The sequence below is a fragment of the Plasmodium brasilianum genome, assembly GCF_023973825.1.
Source record: "Plasmodium brasilianum strain Bolivian I chromosome Unknown PB_00_01, whole genome shotgun sequence".
Lineage (NCBI taxonomy): Eukaryota > Apicomplexa > Aconoidasida > Haemosporida > Plasmodiidae > Plasmodium > Plasmodium brasilianum.
Genome location: NW_027122924.1, coordinates 270401 through 290057, shown reverse-complemented (window position 1 = coordinate 290057; position 19657 = coordinate 270401). Strand labels below are relative to the sequence as shown.

The 19657-nt window shown below is 25.1% G+C and overlaps 2 protein-coding genes across 2 annotated transcripts; both read right to left on the bottom strand.

Annotated features, from left to right (window-relative positions):
* Positions 1-3166: 3166 nt before the first annotated feature.
* Positions 3167-4412, bottom strand: MKS88_000054 (uncharacterized protein; the record flags this gene model as incomplete). The annotated part of the gene is made up of 2 exons (XM_067219776.1): positions 3167-3913; positions 4200-4412. The coding sequence occupies 2 exons, from the start codon at positions 4410-4412 to the stop codon at positions 3167-3169; spliced, it is 960 nt and encodes a 319-aa protein (XP_067075943.1).
* A 4303-nt stretch (positions 4413-8715) lies between these two features.
* On the bottom strand, positions 8716-9624 carry MKS88_000053 (uncharacterized protein; the record flags this gene model as incomplete). The annotated part of the gene is made up of 1 exon (XM_067219766.1): positions 8716-9624. The coding sequence occupies one exon, from the start codon at positions 9622-9624 to the stop codon at positions 8716-8718; it is 909 nt and encodes a 302-aa protein (XP_067075942.1).
* Between the last annotated feature and the right edge of the window lie 10033 nt (positions 9625-19657).

The window sequence follows — 19657 nt, the reverse complement described above, 5'->3', positions numbered from 1 at the left end:
AATGAAGCAAAACAAAATGAAGCAAAACAAAATGAAGCAAAACAAAATGAAGCAAAACAAAATAAAACAAAAATAAATCTAAATAAAATACATTAAAACAAAATATAGTAAAATACAACAAAATAAAATAAAACAACAGAAGGCAACTCAGGACAAAACAACGAAAAAATTATTTACAAAGATACGTCATATTTTTCTTTCATTGTCATTCCGCTTATATTTTTACCTTAAAATAGGTTATACTATGAAGTGTTATGCAACGAATTACTTATTATATTAAGAAAATAAAACAAAAAAACAAAACAAACACTGTTTATAAAAGAAGTCAATTATTTTATGGAAAACTTTCGTTTTTACACAATGTACAGAGATATAGCTAATACACCTCCCCCAAACACTCCTTAGTTCCTACAGGTTTTGTCATAACATACTTTTTAGTTATCATCTTCAGGTAAACTAAGCAAAATATAGTTACAATGCTGGGAAAAATGCCGTGATATAAAGAAACAAATTCATATAGGAAAAATTATACCATCGTAAAAAAATAATTGTATTCATATTAGCTTACATTTCCAGAAATAAAAAAATATAAATAAAAATAGCACAATGTACCATATGTAATCAAATGTGGCAAACTGAAATAAACTAAAGATAAAACATCAATTTCACAAATCTCCTAGAAAGAACTATGTCGTAAGGGTAACACCAAGACTGACTGGTGTGCACGCAAAATTCATCTACCCATATATATTTTTTGGAAAACCATATTTAGCATACTCATTTTTTTCGAAACATAAGCGAATATGCACGCAAAGAGTTAATAAAAGGGTACGACCTGTATATACAGGCTTAACCTTTTATATAAGATTATTTCCCTTGAATAATTGTGTATTTTCAGACTTACTAATTACATGCAATGATATATAAAAATATATATCACATATAATTTAGATAAGCGTACTTTTTGTTTTACCAGAAATAACAAATTATTCTAGTACATAGAATAATTTGAATAGATAATATATATGTATTATATATGTATATACATATGTACATATATATTTATATGTATATGTATATGTATATTATTATATATATATTCTAAGTGAAACCGAGAGAAAAAGGAGGCAATATCATCATTTTAATTAAAATGAAGAATATAATTTCCTACTTTGCAATTCACGTTTTATTTTTCATTTTACCCATATCTTTCAAACGAGTAAATCGTATTTTTTGGTAAAGGAAAAAAAACTAAAAATGAACATATCTTTTCAGTATCATCCTATCATGATCCTCCAAAAAAAAAAAAAATAAATAATAAAATAAATAAATAATGCACACATTTATGCATACACTTATACATACACTTGAGTCCCCACATTTGCGCGTACTTATATAAATTTAAAACAGAAAACATGCGCTAATATTGGGAGAAGAAGCGCTGAATGCAGTTAAATGCCATAAAAATGAGTTTTCCTTTTTTTCTTTTCTTATTTATTTTTCGCTCGACACGTATGGACACACATATGTCTATATACATATGTACATTTCTATTTATTCCTGAAATCACAATTTCATATAGTACCTCAAACGATCTTAGTTAATGTTCTCTTATCACTTTAGTAACACAGGTATAATTTTTTGGGTCAGTCGAGGGGTTGTGTGAACACTCCATTTTGCATTCATATATTTCATTATCAAAATATTTGGCTCACAAAGTGTCCAATGAGCGGGAATATATACGTATATGTATATATGGTATGTATATGTGTACATGCGTATATCTATTCATGCATAATACCACATTAAAACATTCGATAATGAGGTGCCTTTCCTATGGGTTCACCTTTACAAGTTACACCATGTAGTCATATGCTTATTTCCTATTTACACATTATTCGAGCTAAAAAATTTTTCAGCTGATAACTTAAGTCGTCTATATATGTAGAAAAACCTGTAGCTCTCTTCAAGCAAGTCATAATTTATGTGTTTCCCCCAATTAGCAAGTTTACTGCTTCTTAAAATGAAAATAAATAATACCTTTTCAAAATTCTTTCTTTTCACAAATGAATGGTTATTCTACATGATTTCGCTAAATCTGTTATTTGAAAATACAACTGCACATGCTCAACTTTTATATCGTTTTATAAGCCTATTTTTCTTACATTAAAAACATCTAAAGAACCTAAAATTGCAGATTTTCAATTCCCCCCCCCTTTCCCACATACAAAAACACACCTTAACATTGTTTATACAGTAAAAAACAGTGATAGTATATTTTGTATCACTTCAACAGTTTACGCATTAATTTATAAGAAGTGTTAAAAAGGAACAATAAATGTCTGTTATGTTTTACGTCAGTTAAAGCAAAAGATTAAAATGTAGCTTAAACGAAAATTTGAAAATGATGCGGAGCGACATAACCAGCTAAAGCAAATTATATATCCTTATATATTAGCATTTATTCCTATAATTGGGTCATATATATATAGATATAGATATAGATATATATGTTGGAGGTCCAAACATTTTTACAAATATTGCAAAAAAAAAAAAGTGGTAAAGAAATTTTTTTTTTCTTAATTTCTGTTACACAGTATAGAGAAGTTAAAATCAGGAAAATAAACACACAAACAAATGAACAAACAAACAAACAAACAAACAAACAAACAAACAAACAAACAAACAAACAAACAAACAAACAAACAAACAAATAAACAAAAAAAAAATTAAGCCTTTCATTTATGACTATGTTAATAGGCAACATGCATTCATGCACATATGTACCATATATGTTGGTATGCATATATAGTACCCCTACACGTATGCATTGTACCCCGGGTTACATATCAGCGTCCTTGCCACTACAGGCTCAGTTGTATAACTTCAAATCTTAATAATTCTTTTAGTGTTCTAAATGGAAAAAAATAACTAAAGGGGTACTACTCAAATTCATTCTTCTTATTGTCACTTAAATATACATACAAGCATGTACATATATGTACAAATACAAGCATATATATATGTACAAATACAAGCATATATATATGTACAAATACAAGCATATATATATGTACATACATACGTACGTACGAACAAATGTATACATCCATATGCACATGAACACCCCAATGCATTCTCCCTTGTCTCACCTGGTAACTGCATGTTAGTAGCAATTGAACTCCGAATTTATCATCTCCATACATACACTATTAATGCCCCTCCTAAAATTCCTCCATTCGAGTTTCATATCATTTATAAATTGAACAAATACTTTAGTCTGACAAGGACCATTTTGAAGGAAATCATAAAATTCCTTATAGAATTCTCGTTCTTTATAGAAAAGTTCATCTTTCATAAAATAATAAACTTTTGTCCATTCTTCAGTTTTTACTTTTCTTGGTATATTAGTAATAGTTGCTAAATCTTCACAATATTGTATTATGTTTTTCTGCATGTTAATATATTTTATTCTCTCAAAACCATTAGTATAATTCCATAATACAAACATATCTTTAACATCTACATATTCGCCTAAACTTATTATTCTTTTATTTACATCATCTTCTGTTAGCTCACTAAGATATTCTAAATTATCTACATCGTAATGTTCATAATCACAATTATTTATAATTTTTTTTTTTTGTTTTTCATTTTTTCTAACAGTTTCATAATTCGGTGTATCTTCAAACGTTTCACTAAGATTATTATTTATATAATTTAATGGCACATAGTAATTTTTATGTTCTTTTAATTCTAACTTATTATTTAACACTATGTCCTCCTCTTCTTCTAAGTTACCATTTTCGTTATCCACAGTTTTTCCAAAAAATCTATCAGACAGTTTCCTTGAACCAATGAAATTGCTAAACGCTGCTTTGAAACTTTCAGTGCTTTCCTTGAAATCTTTATCCTGTAATGCGCAGATGTGGATGTTTATGAGGGAGGAACCAACAAAAAAAAAGGAAATAAAACAATTAAAAAAATTAAAAAATTAACAATACACAGTGCACAACTCACAACTTACAACTTACAACTCACACCTTACAACTCACAACTCACACCTTACAACTCACAACTCATAACTCACACCTTACAACTAACTAATAATAATTTACTCAAAGATAGACGCACAAAACGCGAACATCGTTGTGGTGCAACATAAGTATGCTCTATCCTTTTACCCTTTTCTATATTACCTGTTGTTCTAAACGAAATAATAACCCAAAAAGCAATATGTTAAAAATAGATAGAAATACTAAATTATTACTCATATTCCTTTTATTAACCTTTTTTTTTTTACTCTCCTCTAAAGTGCTTGCAAAAGAGTTTTTTCTAATCATACTATTTAACGTTACAGGTATCTTTAGAAAAAGAAACCTCGTTCTTCTATCACTACAATATGATGACATTATTTTAAAAACTTTTACTTTTTTCACAAAAAAAAAAAAAAAAAAAAAAAAAAAAATTATTTTAATAAATAGGTTGATGCATTATTTTATTGTTAAGTTTTTTATTTTTTTTTTAATTCATCTTAAAAATAACAAGAAAAGGGGCGATTTATTCAAGCTATTATATAGTATATAATATATATTTAAGATTATTGATACATATATATATATATATTTCTACATTTACAATAATCAAATAACAGGGGTGTTGTTTTAAAAATTTTTTAACAATTATAATCAAAATAATTAAGTTAAAATGCCCTCCTTAGGAGGAAAAAAAAAACATAAAAAATATTAATCCAAAAAAAAAGGTTCATAAGAATTTAATTATTATCACTAAAATTATTAGCCAAAAGTTGTGCCTAAAAAAACAAAAATAGAACAAAAATGACCATCAAGTGTTTATTAAAAATTTTGAGATATGCATTGTTATATATATACGCAATTATATATAGTTATAAACATAAACATAAACATAAATATACATATAAATATATACTACATATATATGTATATATAAAATAAAAAAAAAATTAAAAAAAAAAATCCTTTTCTTCAAGTTTTTTTTTAGAATAATTATATATATATTTTTTTTTAATTTAAGATAAAACTATGAAAAAGTTAAATGAACCTTAAATCTAAATAAAAAACATCATTTTTATAGGACCATCATAAATTAGTAAACTGTATTTATTAAAAGAATAATATTAATGCTTGAATTGTTTTGTAGAACAACAATATTCTTTATTTTTATTCTTCCATTCTACAGCGTATATTTTTATACATAATGAATGATTTAACAATTATAAATACTTACTGTTTTGTTGTCGCTTTATACATATATAAATATACACATTTATCATAATTTCAAAAACAAGTATTTAAAAAAAAAATGAAATAAATTAAAAAAAAATTTTTTTTTCTAGTTTAAACTAATCAAAATTATATATCTTCATTCAACCTTAAAAAATAAAATAACAAAATGTGAAGGGCTCTTACTGTTAAATTTTTAAAAATTAAAGAGCCGTTAGATAAACGTATATTCATAAAACTAAGTTTCACGGACTATTTAATTTCACTGTATAAAATAAAAAATTAACTACGAAGTTACATGAACTACAAAATGCCTATATATATGCACATATTTGTACGTATACCCATATACTCTCACACATAAATTTTATATATATAAATATATATGCATGTATATACTTAATGCTTATATATATGTTTTTCTCCCTTTTCTGCTAATAAGTTGTATTATTTTCTTGGGTGTTACTAATATTTACGTAAAGCAAAATTTTCATACTATTTTTCCAATATTACAAAAAAATATGGCTAGCGACGTTAACGAAATTTTTTAACATTTTTATATAGTTACAAATCTATGTATTTTTTTCCCAATTCGATGAAAATTCCTGCTTATTTTATTATATTTTTTGCATATATTTTTTTTTTTTTTTTTTATTTTAAAATCTTTTTGTAAGAGCTTCTTTACAATAAAAAGTTATTATCCTGAGTGCAGTTTAATAAATTTTTTTTTTTTTTCTAGCTTTTATTTAATTTTTAAACTAATAAGTGATTACGTATTACATATATATATATATATATACATACGGTTATCGTTAATTCTGCTTGGTCAAACTATATTATTATGTATCTTAGCTTTATAAAAAGCATACTAAAAATTATAATAGTAAATACATGTGTGTGGGTGTATATATACACACGAAAATAACGAAGCTGTACAATATAGTGCGTTGCATTCTTAAATAAGTGAATGCAACATACAAAATAATACACTTAAAAAAAGTAGAAGTTTTCCTTTATTACACAATTCATAAAAAATTGTATATTTATCGTGCAATATTTTTTGAAATATTTGGAAGCACCATAAAAATATTGTGCAAGATAAAATAAAATAATAAAATTAATTAAAATAAAATGAATAAATAAATTAATATAAAACGAAAAAGAAGTCATGAATGACTACAACTTCAAGTTATGTTTTTACAAATACCTTTGTTGTTTGTAAGCCACTGTGAATTGTGTATTCCGGCTACGAAAAAGTAAAAATATTTGAACTCTTAATGTATATAACTCTTCTAAATTAAAAAAAAATTATGTATATATACATACATACATATAAATATATATACATTCATACAAGCAAACCTTCATATAAATTTTAAGCATAACAATGTGCTTATCATGAAAAGGATTTATACCGCTATTTTATTTTAATTTTTTTTTTAGAACAATTCTACTTCCTCCCCATTCAAATATCCCCATGAAAAAAAAATAACAAACCTTAGCACATAACATTTATCTACTAAACAAATAAAAAGTATTGGAAAATATTTTTAAATTTTCTGGGATAACCTTTTTATTCTGTTACTCCTATTTTTTTTTTTTTTTTTTTTATTTATAATTAAAAATTCATGAAGAAAATATTGGTAGTTACACTTTTGCAAGATTGATATAAATGTACAATAAAATTTGCAACAAAAAATTATCACCAAAATAAGTTAATAACATATATTTAAATTATTTTAACTATTTTATTCAGAAATATTTTGCATTATTTATTACTATTTTTTTTTTTTTGAATAGCAACAGTTTTATAAACAAAGGTTGTATAATTTTATCTTAATATTTCATATTAGTTTTTTTATATCGATAGTGCCTGAATATACTACTATAAAAAGCCATTTTTTTCAGAATGAATTAGCAAATCAGTTGTAATAAATTCAGTATTTCTTTCTTCATCCCTTTTTACATTTTATAATATTATATTTTGTTAAATACATAGGTGTCATGTACCATTTTTTTGTATCATAAAATAGTGAGAGTTTGTAACACATGTGTAATTCCTTGTCCTAATTAAAAATTTTTTTTTTTTTTTTTTTTTAACAGGTAGTGATAATATATAACTGTTTTTTTATTCTGATAAACCATATACTAGTTTTATTTTGTTTTACTTTATATTTATTTTTAATTTTTTCATATTCTTCCTTCTTATTAATAACCCTCATTTTTAAATCAAAAGAACCTTTTTTCAAGGGATAAAAAAAAAAAAAAAGTTTCCTAGAATGGTGTAAATAACTCAGAATAGGCTTTTTTATTTTAATATCCCATTAGATGTTAGTACATGTCCAAAATGAAAATTAAATATTAATCGATTAATGACAAATATTTTAGTACAATTCTTTATTCACCTGAACGTTCAGAATATTTTTAACGAATTTATCCCCACATGCAAAGTAGTGTATATTTAACACTACTAAAATTTCATAATCATATATATACATATATATACATATATATATATATAATATATATGTTTGCTCAAAATACACCGTTATTGCAGTTTCACAGTTTGTGTAATTATTAATTGTGTAAGAAATTTTAAAAAATATGACAAAAAAACAGTTAGCTCATTTTTATAACTTAAAAAAGTGCTTGATTTATTACTTTAATATTATATTTTCCTGCAAATTAATATATAAAAAGGCACATTTCACATGAATAAGTCAGGTGATTATACCAAATTTACTATGCAACATTATTAACTGTTAATATGAAAAGCTTTAAGGGTCGAGTAATATTAACATAAATTTTTTCACGCACATACATACATATTCTCTCATTTGAGGGTGTACGTTTGTTTACATACATGATATTGTATACATATACAAGCATATGCCACTATATATTTGTTAATAATTTTAAAAAAAAATGTAAAATTTGTATCTATATTTCTGTTTTCTAAAGAAACGCAATTTCCACCACACGGAAAAGAAGCAAAAAAAAAAAAAAAAAAATTACAACGAAATGAACAAAATTAACAAAATCAATAAAATCAACAGAATTAACAAAATCAACAAAATTAACAAATCAACAAAATTAACAAAATACAAAAAATTACAAAAAAGCACGCATTGAACAATTGAGAAAAAAGAATGCGTAAGAGTTTACCTTAATTTGTCTTTATTTTTTCTCTTTTTTTCTTCTTTTTAATTGTTCAGTGCAATGGACATACTAGGTAAGTGCAAAATGGAGAAATTAATTTTTTCCATTTTGAGCTCTTCATCTTCTCAATTTTGTGCGGGTGCATACAAAAACGTATAGCAACAACACACGCCAAATAGCTACAATTTTATGCATTTCTGTTATTCGTAAATTTTTAAGTTTTTCAAACGGCCTATATGTACTCATGTCAAAAACGTTTATGCAAATTTTTCATAAAATTACCTAATTTTTATTATAATACATTGCTCACTAATATTTCACGTTCGTCGTTATTATTGTTTGCTGAACCACTTCTAGCTCCAGTTTTTGGAGTTTTTTCAATTTCCCTCTCTTGAGCTTGATCTGCATATTTCTCAAAGCTTTCAACTAATTTATTTTGCAGTTTATCTTTTGTCATATGTTTTATAACATCCCATGATTGATTTTTATCTATTATAAATGCTACATATTCCCAACGAAGATTATCATTTGAGTCTATAAACATTTTTAATTCCATAAAATCATCTCTTTGTTTTTTCATTAATTCATCTTTTAAATATGTATTTAATTTTTTCCATTCTCTCATAATATAATCTTCTGATATATCATATTGCATTAATAATTTTTCACATATTTTCCATAACTCTTCCTTTAAATTTAAATACTTTTTTTTCCCCTTATTATATACATAATTCCATAAAACAAACATCTCATTGTGATCTATATAACCCCTCAAATTAATAATTCTTTTATTAAACTCCTCCTCTGTTAATTCTTCAAAATTTTGCCAATCATACAAAAGTTCGGACTCGATAGAGTCCTGTTTTTCTTCTTCATCTATCCTTTTGTTATCTTTATCCTCACAGCTGTTGTCTACATTTTTACTGTTCCTGCTATTGCTGCAGTTATTACAGTTACCGCAGTTGTTACAGTAGCTGATATTCCCCCTTTCGTATTGTCTCATCATGAACTTGGTTTTTTCATCCTCATCCACAGTTCCAGAAGTTTTTGGCACCCTCATGTCTCTCGTAACTTCTAACAACCTTTGGTCATTAAATTCAATAAACTGCTCTAGCTTTTTAAGAATTAACTCTGATAGGTTTCTCAAGTTTCTCTTGTTACATAAATTCATTTCCGGTGTTACACATTCATACGTACACATGCACTATAAAGCGATATTTTAAAATAGGTACACATAAAAATAAGAACAATTAAAAATAGGCACATTTGAAAATAGGCACATTTGAAAATAAGCCACATTTGAAAATAAGCCACATTTGAAAATAAGCCACATTTAAATGGTTATTTCAGATATAAGTACATACGTATATACTTACATACGCATATACTTACATACGTATATACGAACCCGCACCGTGAACCACACATTATGCAGTTCTTTTGGAGGCCCTTTCAAAATATTCAACATACTTGAATGAACAAATATAAGGCACTAAAAAACAATACATTGAACGGTTTTGTATGGTGGCATATAAATTTTATGAATCCCTTCCTAAGTATATTCCTCGATTCTATTTTCTCAACATCAGTATATTTCATTTTCACTTTTTTTTTATTAAGAAAAATACTACAAAATAAAAATAAAATAAAATTTGTTTTTTTTCTCTTCTGTGCTGAACATGGCAGTGGTTAATGCCAAAAAGAACGGGATACAGAATAAAATATATATATATATATATATATATATGTAGAGCTATTATTAACGGATAGTAGGCATGCCTAAATTTTATTAAAAACTGTTCAGGGATTAAAATTGTTATGCATGCTAATTTTTGAAGATTCCACAAATGATAATAAATATAAAAAAATTATAAAATCAACTATTTGCAAAAAAAAAAAAAATAATAAAATAAAAAAAAAAGTTCTTTTTCAAAAATAACGTTATATATAAGTGAACTAGAAAAAAAGGCACAAGATAGTAGCATATATTTATTTTAATACGTATTATATATATATATATGTATTATAATATTGTATTTTATATTATATATAAATCAGTGGGCGTATATAATATTTTTCTAAAAATGAAGAACAAATTGAATCTTAACAAAAAAAAAAAGGGAACGTCACCGAAAAATCAAAATAATGTAATTCTCATACGAGCATATCGAAAATTTTAATTTTCTTTAAAAGGATAATTATTGAAATACTTTTGTATTCTATAAAATATTTTTTTTAAATGTTACATATATATACATATATATATATATATGTATTATTACAACAATGGATAAACTAACAATTATTTAAATATAACTACAAGAATGTTGCATAGATCGTGGAATTTTCTCCTTGAAACATCATTACTATTTTCAAAACATTTTATTAAAAAAATTAATGTAAAAAATTAAAAATAAAGAATAAAAAAAAAAAAAAACTATGGCAAAATAATAATATGGCAAAATAATAATATAGCAAAATAATAATATGGCAAAATATTAATATGGCAAAATATTAATATAGCAAAATAATAATATGGCAAAACAAACAGATGAAGCTTCCATTTTCTAATTAATCATTTGTTAATAATTATTATATGGTAACTATATAAAAAAAAAAAAAAAAAAAAAAATACATACTGTTAGGCTGAAATTATAACGTATTCTATATTTATACTAACATGTTATATTTTATAGTTTTAGGTATATTTTTATTATATACATATATGTATATATACACAACACAGCTAGCGTTATTCAAGGTCCTTAGAATTATATTCGTAGTACAAAGGCCATAAGCAAAGTAATATTTTTTTGCCAGGGTGTTATTAATATTTATCTGAAGTACAAATAAAATACGTTGTACTTGTAAATTTTAACCATTTTTTTTGTTTTTATATTTCTTAACCTGTTCTCACGATAAAATAGTAAAAAATAAAATAATAAATACTAGAAATATTCAGAGAATGTTATATATATATGTATGTTTTTCTTTTTTTCTTTTTTACAAGAACAGTTGCAAGATTAATTCTCAAGTGAAAATTCAATAAATTGTTAAAAAAATTATGCATACATAAAAATGTAAACAGATAAAATGTGATACAAAACTGGACGTAGAGTAATAAATTCCACGTACAATTATAACTCCTTTATAATATAGTTTTCCTACATGCACGTATTTAATTATTTTTTAAAAACTTGTCATGGCTATAGTTAACGACTAACATTTTATCACACCAAAATATTGTTACTCATTTTTCAAAATTCAACGAAAAAAATTATTAATACACAATAGGGGAACATGCCTGTCCTTTGCAGAAGATATAACAATATGTATATTTATGCATATATATATATATATATATATATATGTCATCGGTACGCTAATATTTTGTTTTTATAAATTTAATAAAAATTTTAAATGATTTGAATGTCAACCGGTACATTTTATTCTCACCTTTAGCAATATCACTGTGAGTTTAAGTTGGAAAGTTTTTTTTTTTTTTTTTTTTAAATTGTAAAAGAGCATACACACCACCTTATAGAAGCCTCCACCATTAGCATACTGCTAAAATTATTTTGTAATTTTTTAAATAAAAAAAAAAAAAAAATTTACTTCTGTATTTACGGTAAATTAAATATTACAATTATTTGTACATTCATTTAAAAAATTATCCAAGTATTTACATAAATTCCTTATATGGTTTACATTAGTTTGGAAATAAAAACACTGATCAAAACAGCCTCAATAACATTATTTTACATGTGCAGTTTTAAAAAAAAAAAAATTGTGCGCGTACTTTTTCCCTTCTTCCTTCTGATTGATGTATCAAATCTTAAAAAAGACTCCTCCGATTTTACAATTTTTTTTTTTTTATTAAAAAAATTAAGAGAGGAGGTTTAAATTTTAACTTCAGAATATAACTTTGATAAAAAATACACATACGTATGTATATACGAACATATATATATATATATATAATAATTAATGCACAAAAAAAAATTTGATCGATAAAATATTTACCATTTCCTTAAAATATGCCATACATATGTGCATGTTCATATAGATGTAAAATTAAAACCTGGGTTGTGTTCTTAATATAGTAATTATTTTTTACCTTTTCGCTTGCAACCATTAACATGTAACATAATTGTACACATAGTCAAGTATTTCATTGTTTCCACTTTCTTTCGAACTATTATGAACAGATTAATTTTTTAGAAAAACTCTTAAATTAACTACGTGAACATAAATTAAAGTGTTGAAGTACTATTTTAAAAAAATTGCAACTGAAAAAATAAAAAAAATGAAATGAAATTAAATTAAATAAAAATAAATTATATTAAAATAAATTAAATTAAAATAAATTAAATTAAAATAAATTAAATTAAAATAAATTAAATTAAAATAAATTAAATTAAAATAAATTAAATTAAAATAAATTAAATTAAAATAAAATAATGAAAAATGGCGCAAAATAATGAAAATGTAAACGAATTCTTGTAACATATTTTTTATCATCAAACGTGGTTAAACACGAAAACACACAGAAATATGAATTTATGTTAAAATATATACACATATACCCAACACATATATATATATATATATATATATGTACATATATATGCATGTATCTATGTGTGTATGTATGTATGCACATGGAATCTTCAACAAATACGACGAATAGGTGAAGTTAAACTTTCTCCATTCTCGCAAACTTTATTCCTATTTTAATTTTATATCCGCTGTTGAATATTACAAAATGTATTTAACAAAGCGTTAAGTCCATATATATCCTCATGACGGGTTAAATGATTTTACAAAAATGATTAAGTCCATTCGCGAAAAGAAATTTATGATCATTAAATCAGAAAAATCGCATATATATATATATATATATATATATATGTATATGTATTACGTTTAACATATCTATGAAAATAATAAATTTTGAACACCCACAGAAAAAATGGCGTGTTGAACGGCGGCTGGAGTTTGGCCCAACCTCAGAATGTCTCTTTATATTTAAAATTTCACAGAAAAAAAAAAAATTAATTAAAAATTGAACATTGAACACTGAGCAATGAACAATGAACAATGAACAATAAACAATGAAAAATGAACAATGAACAATGAACAATGAACATTCAGTATTGGATGTCGAATAGTGAGTACTGAAAATGGCAATTATTTTACGCTACAGCGTTATTCCCACAGTTCCACCTTTTCGGATGATCCTTCTCCTAATAGCTTCCAAAATTCGGATAAGCATCTTTTTTTAAGATCCTTATTACATTTTACAAATGTTCAAAGGTTTTATCCGCAATGTAAATATAACATATGATATATGCTCTTCATTTAAATAACAGATGAACTAGCTAATTTTTACTTTCCTTTTACCCACTGTACAAGTTAACTAACCAACCAAGTGGGTATTCCTTGTCATTTCCCATGGCACAAATTTACATTATACATAAAAATGTATGCCAACACATATGAAGTACACATGAATCCATTCAAACGTCAACACAGAAATTACATAACTTAACGTTTCGTTTAATTTAATTTGTTTTTCTGCATTTGGTTTTTCCTTATTATAACTTAATTAATTTTAGTTTTTCTCTTTCGCTCTTTAGTCTCTTATTTCAAAACGAAATATACCAGCAAAATGATGAAGACTCCTTCTCATGCTCCTGCAAGTGCACCTGTTGCATCTCCTTTTTAAGGTAATCCTTAAATATATCTATTAGCTTATTTTTCCATTTGGTAAAAAGATTTATTTTAAATGAATGTCAGGATATTAACTTAAAATAAATAAAAAGAGTAAAATCTAAACGACTAAATGAATCTTTATCTAAAAAACTAATGAAATCATTTAAATCTCTTATTTCTCTTCTTATTATATCATTATTTAATTCTTGATATATTTTTACCAACACATAAAATTTTATTTTTTTAAGAATATCATATAATTCAGTTATTGCTGTACAAAGCTTCCACGACCCTCTCTCAACTATTATAAATTAATCTTTTTCACATGAATGTATTTCATCCCATATATTATAAAGACTATAAACATTTATATCATCTGATAAATTATTTATCATTTTATAATATTCATCTCCTATTAATTGTTTCAAAAAATCTGGGCATATACAACTTTAAGGAATTATTGCCCCACTTCCATACTCTTTTTCAATTACATCATTAACAGCGTTTGACATTTCATCCGAATCGTCATCCTTATTTTGAATCTTCGAATGACTATCTTCCTCTTCTTCTTTTACTTGAGTACTCACACTGTTATTCATATTTCTAAAACAATAATTATCCACTTTTCGTAGGCATCTACTATGAGCCATATGAGACACGTTTACTTTTCCCTCTGTTTTGTCTTCATGTATGTACATATTTATGCTGAACATATTTTAAAAAAAATGTTTAACAAATAAGTGGGAAATATCAGCGGGGATATGGTACTGCGCAACAACGGAGGGGAATAGAAGAAGCGACGAAGTGACAAAGCGACGAAGCGAAGAAGCGAAGAAGCAAAAAAGAGATGAACAACGGAACAACGATGAGAACGTACATCGAAGAGACTTACTATGTACAATCATATATCACTTCGATGTTTATTCTTATCTTATTTGTATTAATAGAAGTAGTAGTATGACAAACTGTGTTCTGCCAAGTTTGAAGAAGGGGAAATCTAAAATACCTCTTTTGTCATTTTTATTTTTCCCATTTAACAAATTTGTAAAGTAATATTTCCTACTTTTCTCCTAGGTATTTAATGACCAATTTGGTGATAATACATTTTTTTTATTATAATTTTTCATTTTTCTCATTAATTTTTATGTGGTAAGATTTATGACTTAACAATGTTTTAATAAAAAATAAAATAAAATGAAAAATAAAATAACACTAATTTTACTTACTGTTTTTACTTACTGTTATTTGGTGATACTATCTTCTACGTGAAAAGCGGAATATACATGTATACAAATACATGAAAATACATATGCATACGGTTAATACATATATATATATATATATATATGATTATCTCATTAGATCCTTCTCTTCTGAGTGAAAAGAATGTGCGGCCTAATGAGACAGTAAAAACATTATCAACCAAAAGTGCTAAAAAAAAATTATATTAGTAAGCTAAAATAAAATACAACCAAAAAATTGTTCATACAGTAACACCGAAAATGAATTTATATATATTTTTATGAATATATTTTTTCCCCCCAAATGAACGTACAAATTGAACTGATAAGATTTTTTTAATTTTATAATTTTACAATTTTTCAGTTTTATAATTTATTAGCTTTACACTTTATCAGCTTTAAACTTTATCAGCTTTACACTTTATCAGCTTTACACTTTATCAGCTTTACACTTTATCAGCTTTACACTTTATCAGCTTTACATTTTATCAGCATTACAATTTATCAGCTTTACAATTTTGCAATTCTTCCGTTTTATTTTCACCTTTATAAAAGAAATTAAGAAAAAATAGTAATACGTTAAAATCATGAAATAAACATTCTGCTGGTTTATCAGGAAAATAACTGAGAATATTCAATGTTCAATCGGTACTTTATGCTTCTTTTTCTATATAGTAAAATGTAAATAATAAAAAAATATTACAATATATATATGTATGTATTATATACCTTTTTTTTTTTATTTAGTTTATATTTTTTTTTTTTTTTTTTTTTTTTTATTTACCATGTAAGCGCTAAATAACAGCGCATTTTTTCCTTTTCCGATAATAGTAAGCAAAAAGATATATATATATATTATATGTATATATCTATGTTTACATTTATATATATATAAACATACATAACTGTAATAATATAAATGCCTATATTTTAACGAAACATTCTGAGGTTCTTGAGTTTATTTTACACGTAAACGAAAGCCACTTAGCAGCGGAACTAGATACGAAATAAGTGTTTATAAAAATAAGGCTTCAAAAAGAGGAATATGTTTACTCCACATACATATATACATATTTATATATCTATGTATATATATATACATATATATAGCAATATAAAAACAGAAATTAAGAGAGGATTAAAGTAGGCTTTTATTTAATTATGTGTTATCAACTAAGTAGCACTGTTTATTCATTTGCATATATTTTTATATGCCATTTTTAAGTGCAAGTCCCACGTTAAAAAATTATTATGAACAGACTGTTATTTATTTTATTTATTTTTTTTTTTTTTTTGATACATTTTTAATTTTACTATATTATAAGCTACGTTAATAGTACATTTATCCGCGTTATTCCAGAAATTTTCTGAATTCATTATGTGTCTAATTGTAAGCCTAAAACGTAGTAGGATTAAATAATTGCTTCTTTTTTTTTTTTTGTTTTGTTTGCTATGGTTGCTTTGGCTATATTGACCACTTTGGCTACTATATTTTTTTTTTTTTTTTTTTACAAGTATATTAAAGTCCTTTAAACGTTCGTGCTATTTTTAAAAAGAAGGTTATATGCTGTGCATATATTAAAATATATGCATGTAGGTAGGTACACACCTATGTATATGTATTTTTCGTGTACGTATTTATAAGCGCTGCGCGAATCATTCATAATTCTTGCTTAATGAATAGGTAAAATGTGTGCTACATCGATTTAGGACGAACAACTACTTGTCACTTAGTAACAACTGTTTTGTTCTTAATTGCATTTAATATATACATTATTTTGTAAAATGCACGTTAATAATAAATGGCAAAGAGAGAGAAAAATATAGTATTATACGATACTGTGTGCAAACTAATATGAAGAAATGTAGTAAAATATAGTAACAGTTATTAAAGGGGGAAAGATAATAATAAAGCTTTATTTGAGCGAAATAATGCTATATCAGGTCATTACATATATGCGCAAACCTCTAAAGGTTTATCTTTTTTTAGTTTAAGAACGTCCGCATATATTCCTCATTGCGCTCCTAACAGTTTCTGTTTTGACTTACAACATAACGCACATTAGTGCTACTTATGTACATGTTAATATTTTTAATTTAGTTCGTTCGTTTTTGTATTTGCATTTTTTTATTTATTCGTTCCATCTAGCTATGATCAATGATCTCTATTTATGTATGGATACAAAATTTAAAAAGTTCAGAATAAAGTTTACGTCCTCTAAAAGTGCGTACTAGCAGGAAAATAAAATAAAGTAAAATAAAAAACAAACGAGCAAACATGCAAATATAGTCGACACAACAAACGAAAAAATACAACGAATTAACACAAAAAAGCTGGTTTGAAAATAGACACAAAGTATAGAATGAAAATTTGGCGCAAAAACTAAACAAAACGAATGATTTGTTCAAAAAATTCTAAAAAAAAAAAAAAAAAAAAAAAAAAGCAATTTCTTTTTAAGGAGAATATTTTAAGTTTAATAACAATTTTACAAAAAGAAAAAAAAAGGTACACAAATACGTGGAAGTGCTGAGGCTCTCTCTGTTTTAATGAAGCTCAAATGTACATACGTACATATATATATATATACATGTCTGGCAGTGAAAAGGGTGTACAAAATTGTGTAAAAAATGTGTATAAATGTATGTATGTATGTATATATGTATGTATGTATGTATGTATATATGTATGCATGCATGCATATACATGTGTATATGTTCTTCTTAATTCTGGTTAACTGCCCACAAAAAATGTTAATTTTAAATGCTCACAATCATGTCAAGTTTAACGTGCACGTCTTAACGCTCAAATTAACTGCCAATTTTATGATCATGTATGGTAAAGCGAAGTGATAACTCTTATGTTCAATGCTTATTTTGCTGATAGTTGTACAACGGAACAATGAGAATTGTTCTTTTCTTCACAATCTTATACTGACATATGATATATCATTTTAATTACAAACTTAAAATTATAACTTGCAAATTATGAATTATGAATTTATGTTTGCCTTATAAAATTAAAAAAAAAATGTAAACTTTGCTCAAGAATTTTCTTTTTTCTGTTTTAATGCGACTTATTCAGTAGTGTAGAAAACTGTTATTACGTAATTTATTCGTACCGTTTACAAATATATAAAAGTACTGTTCATGAGATACTAAAATGTACTTTTACTGGATCACATTTGCAAAAATTTTTATCCGCTATTCAAATATATATATATATATATGTATATATACGTACAAACAAATACATATATGAACGTACAGCTATTAGCAGTCTCTATAGAATGTTATATATGTATATATACGCTTATAAAACGTACACAATGACACATCGTCTGTGATTCGATTTTCTCTTCTCCTTCGCTACTCTAACATAAGGGATATCATTCATTTTCAGGGCATATACTTTTTTCTCAATAATTGTATATTGCAATAATTCTTCTAAGTTATACACCCAATTGCATAATTATCATCGAACTGTTACAGTATCATGTGGCATTTAATAATAATAGCGAAATTCTTTCTGTTTTCTTATGTTTACACGAAAGATGAGTCCACATATAAGTGCCTGCCTTGTACCATAATACGTACATACATGTATGTACATAAATATATACATACATACGCACGTGCATAAATACAAACATGCGTACACGCATACTAACACGCCTCTTTTAATTATGTTCTATCACTTCGGACCATTGTACTACATATGGGAACACACGTCTGGCGTTGCTTTACAATTTACAAGTACATGAATTTCGTTTTCCTTTCATTTTATTAAATTTTATTTAACACACCTTTTATTCATAATTTATTCATAATTTATTCATAATTCACTCACAGTTGACTCACAGTTGACTCACAGTTCATTCATTAGTTGCTAATAATTGTATGCAAATTTTCTTTTTGCGTCTAGTGTTATTGTATCACTTTGTATCACTTTACATCAAAAAGATATTGCCCTGTCATACGTAATAAACTTCTCCCTAATTAAATGACTTGTCTTATATGATGAGCATACATATGATTTTTCACGTAAAAAATTATATTCTCTCTACTATTATGTCTACATGCATGTTGGCGTGCGGCGTAGGTACGTAATTGGATGTGTAAGTGGGGAATATCTATATATCTATATATATCTATATATCTATCTATCTATCTATCTATCTATCTATATATATATATATATATATTTATATATGTGCGAGTTTTTTTTTTTTTTTTTTTTTTTTTCTTATTTATTTCATTTGTCTATAGGACTGTGTGTTT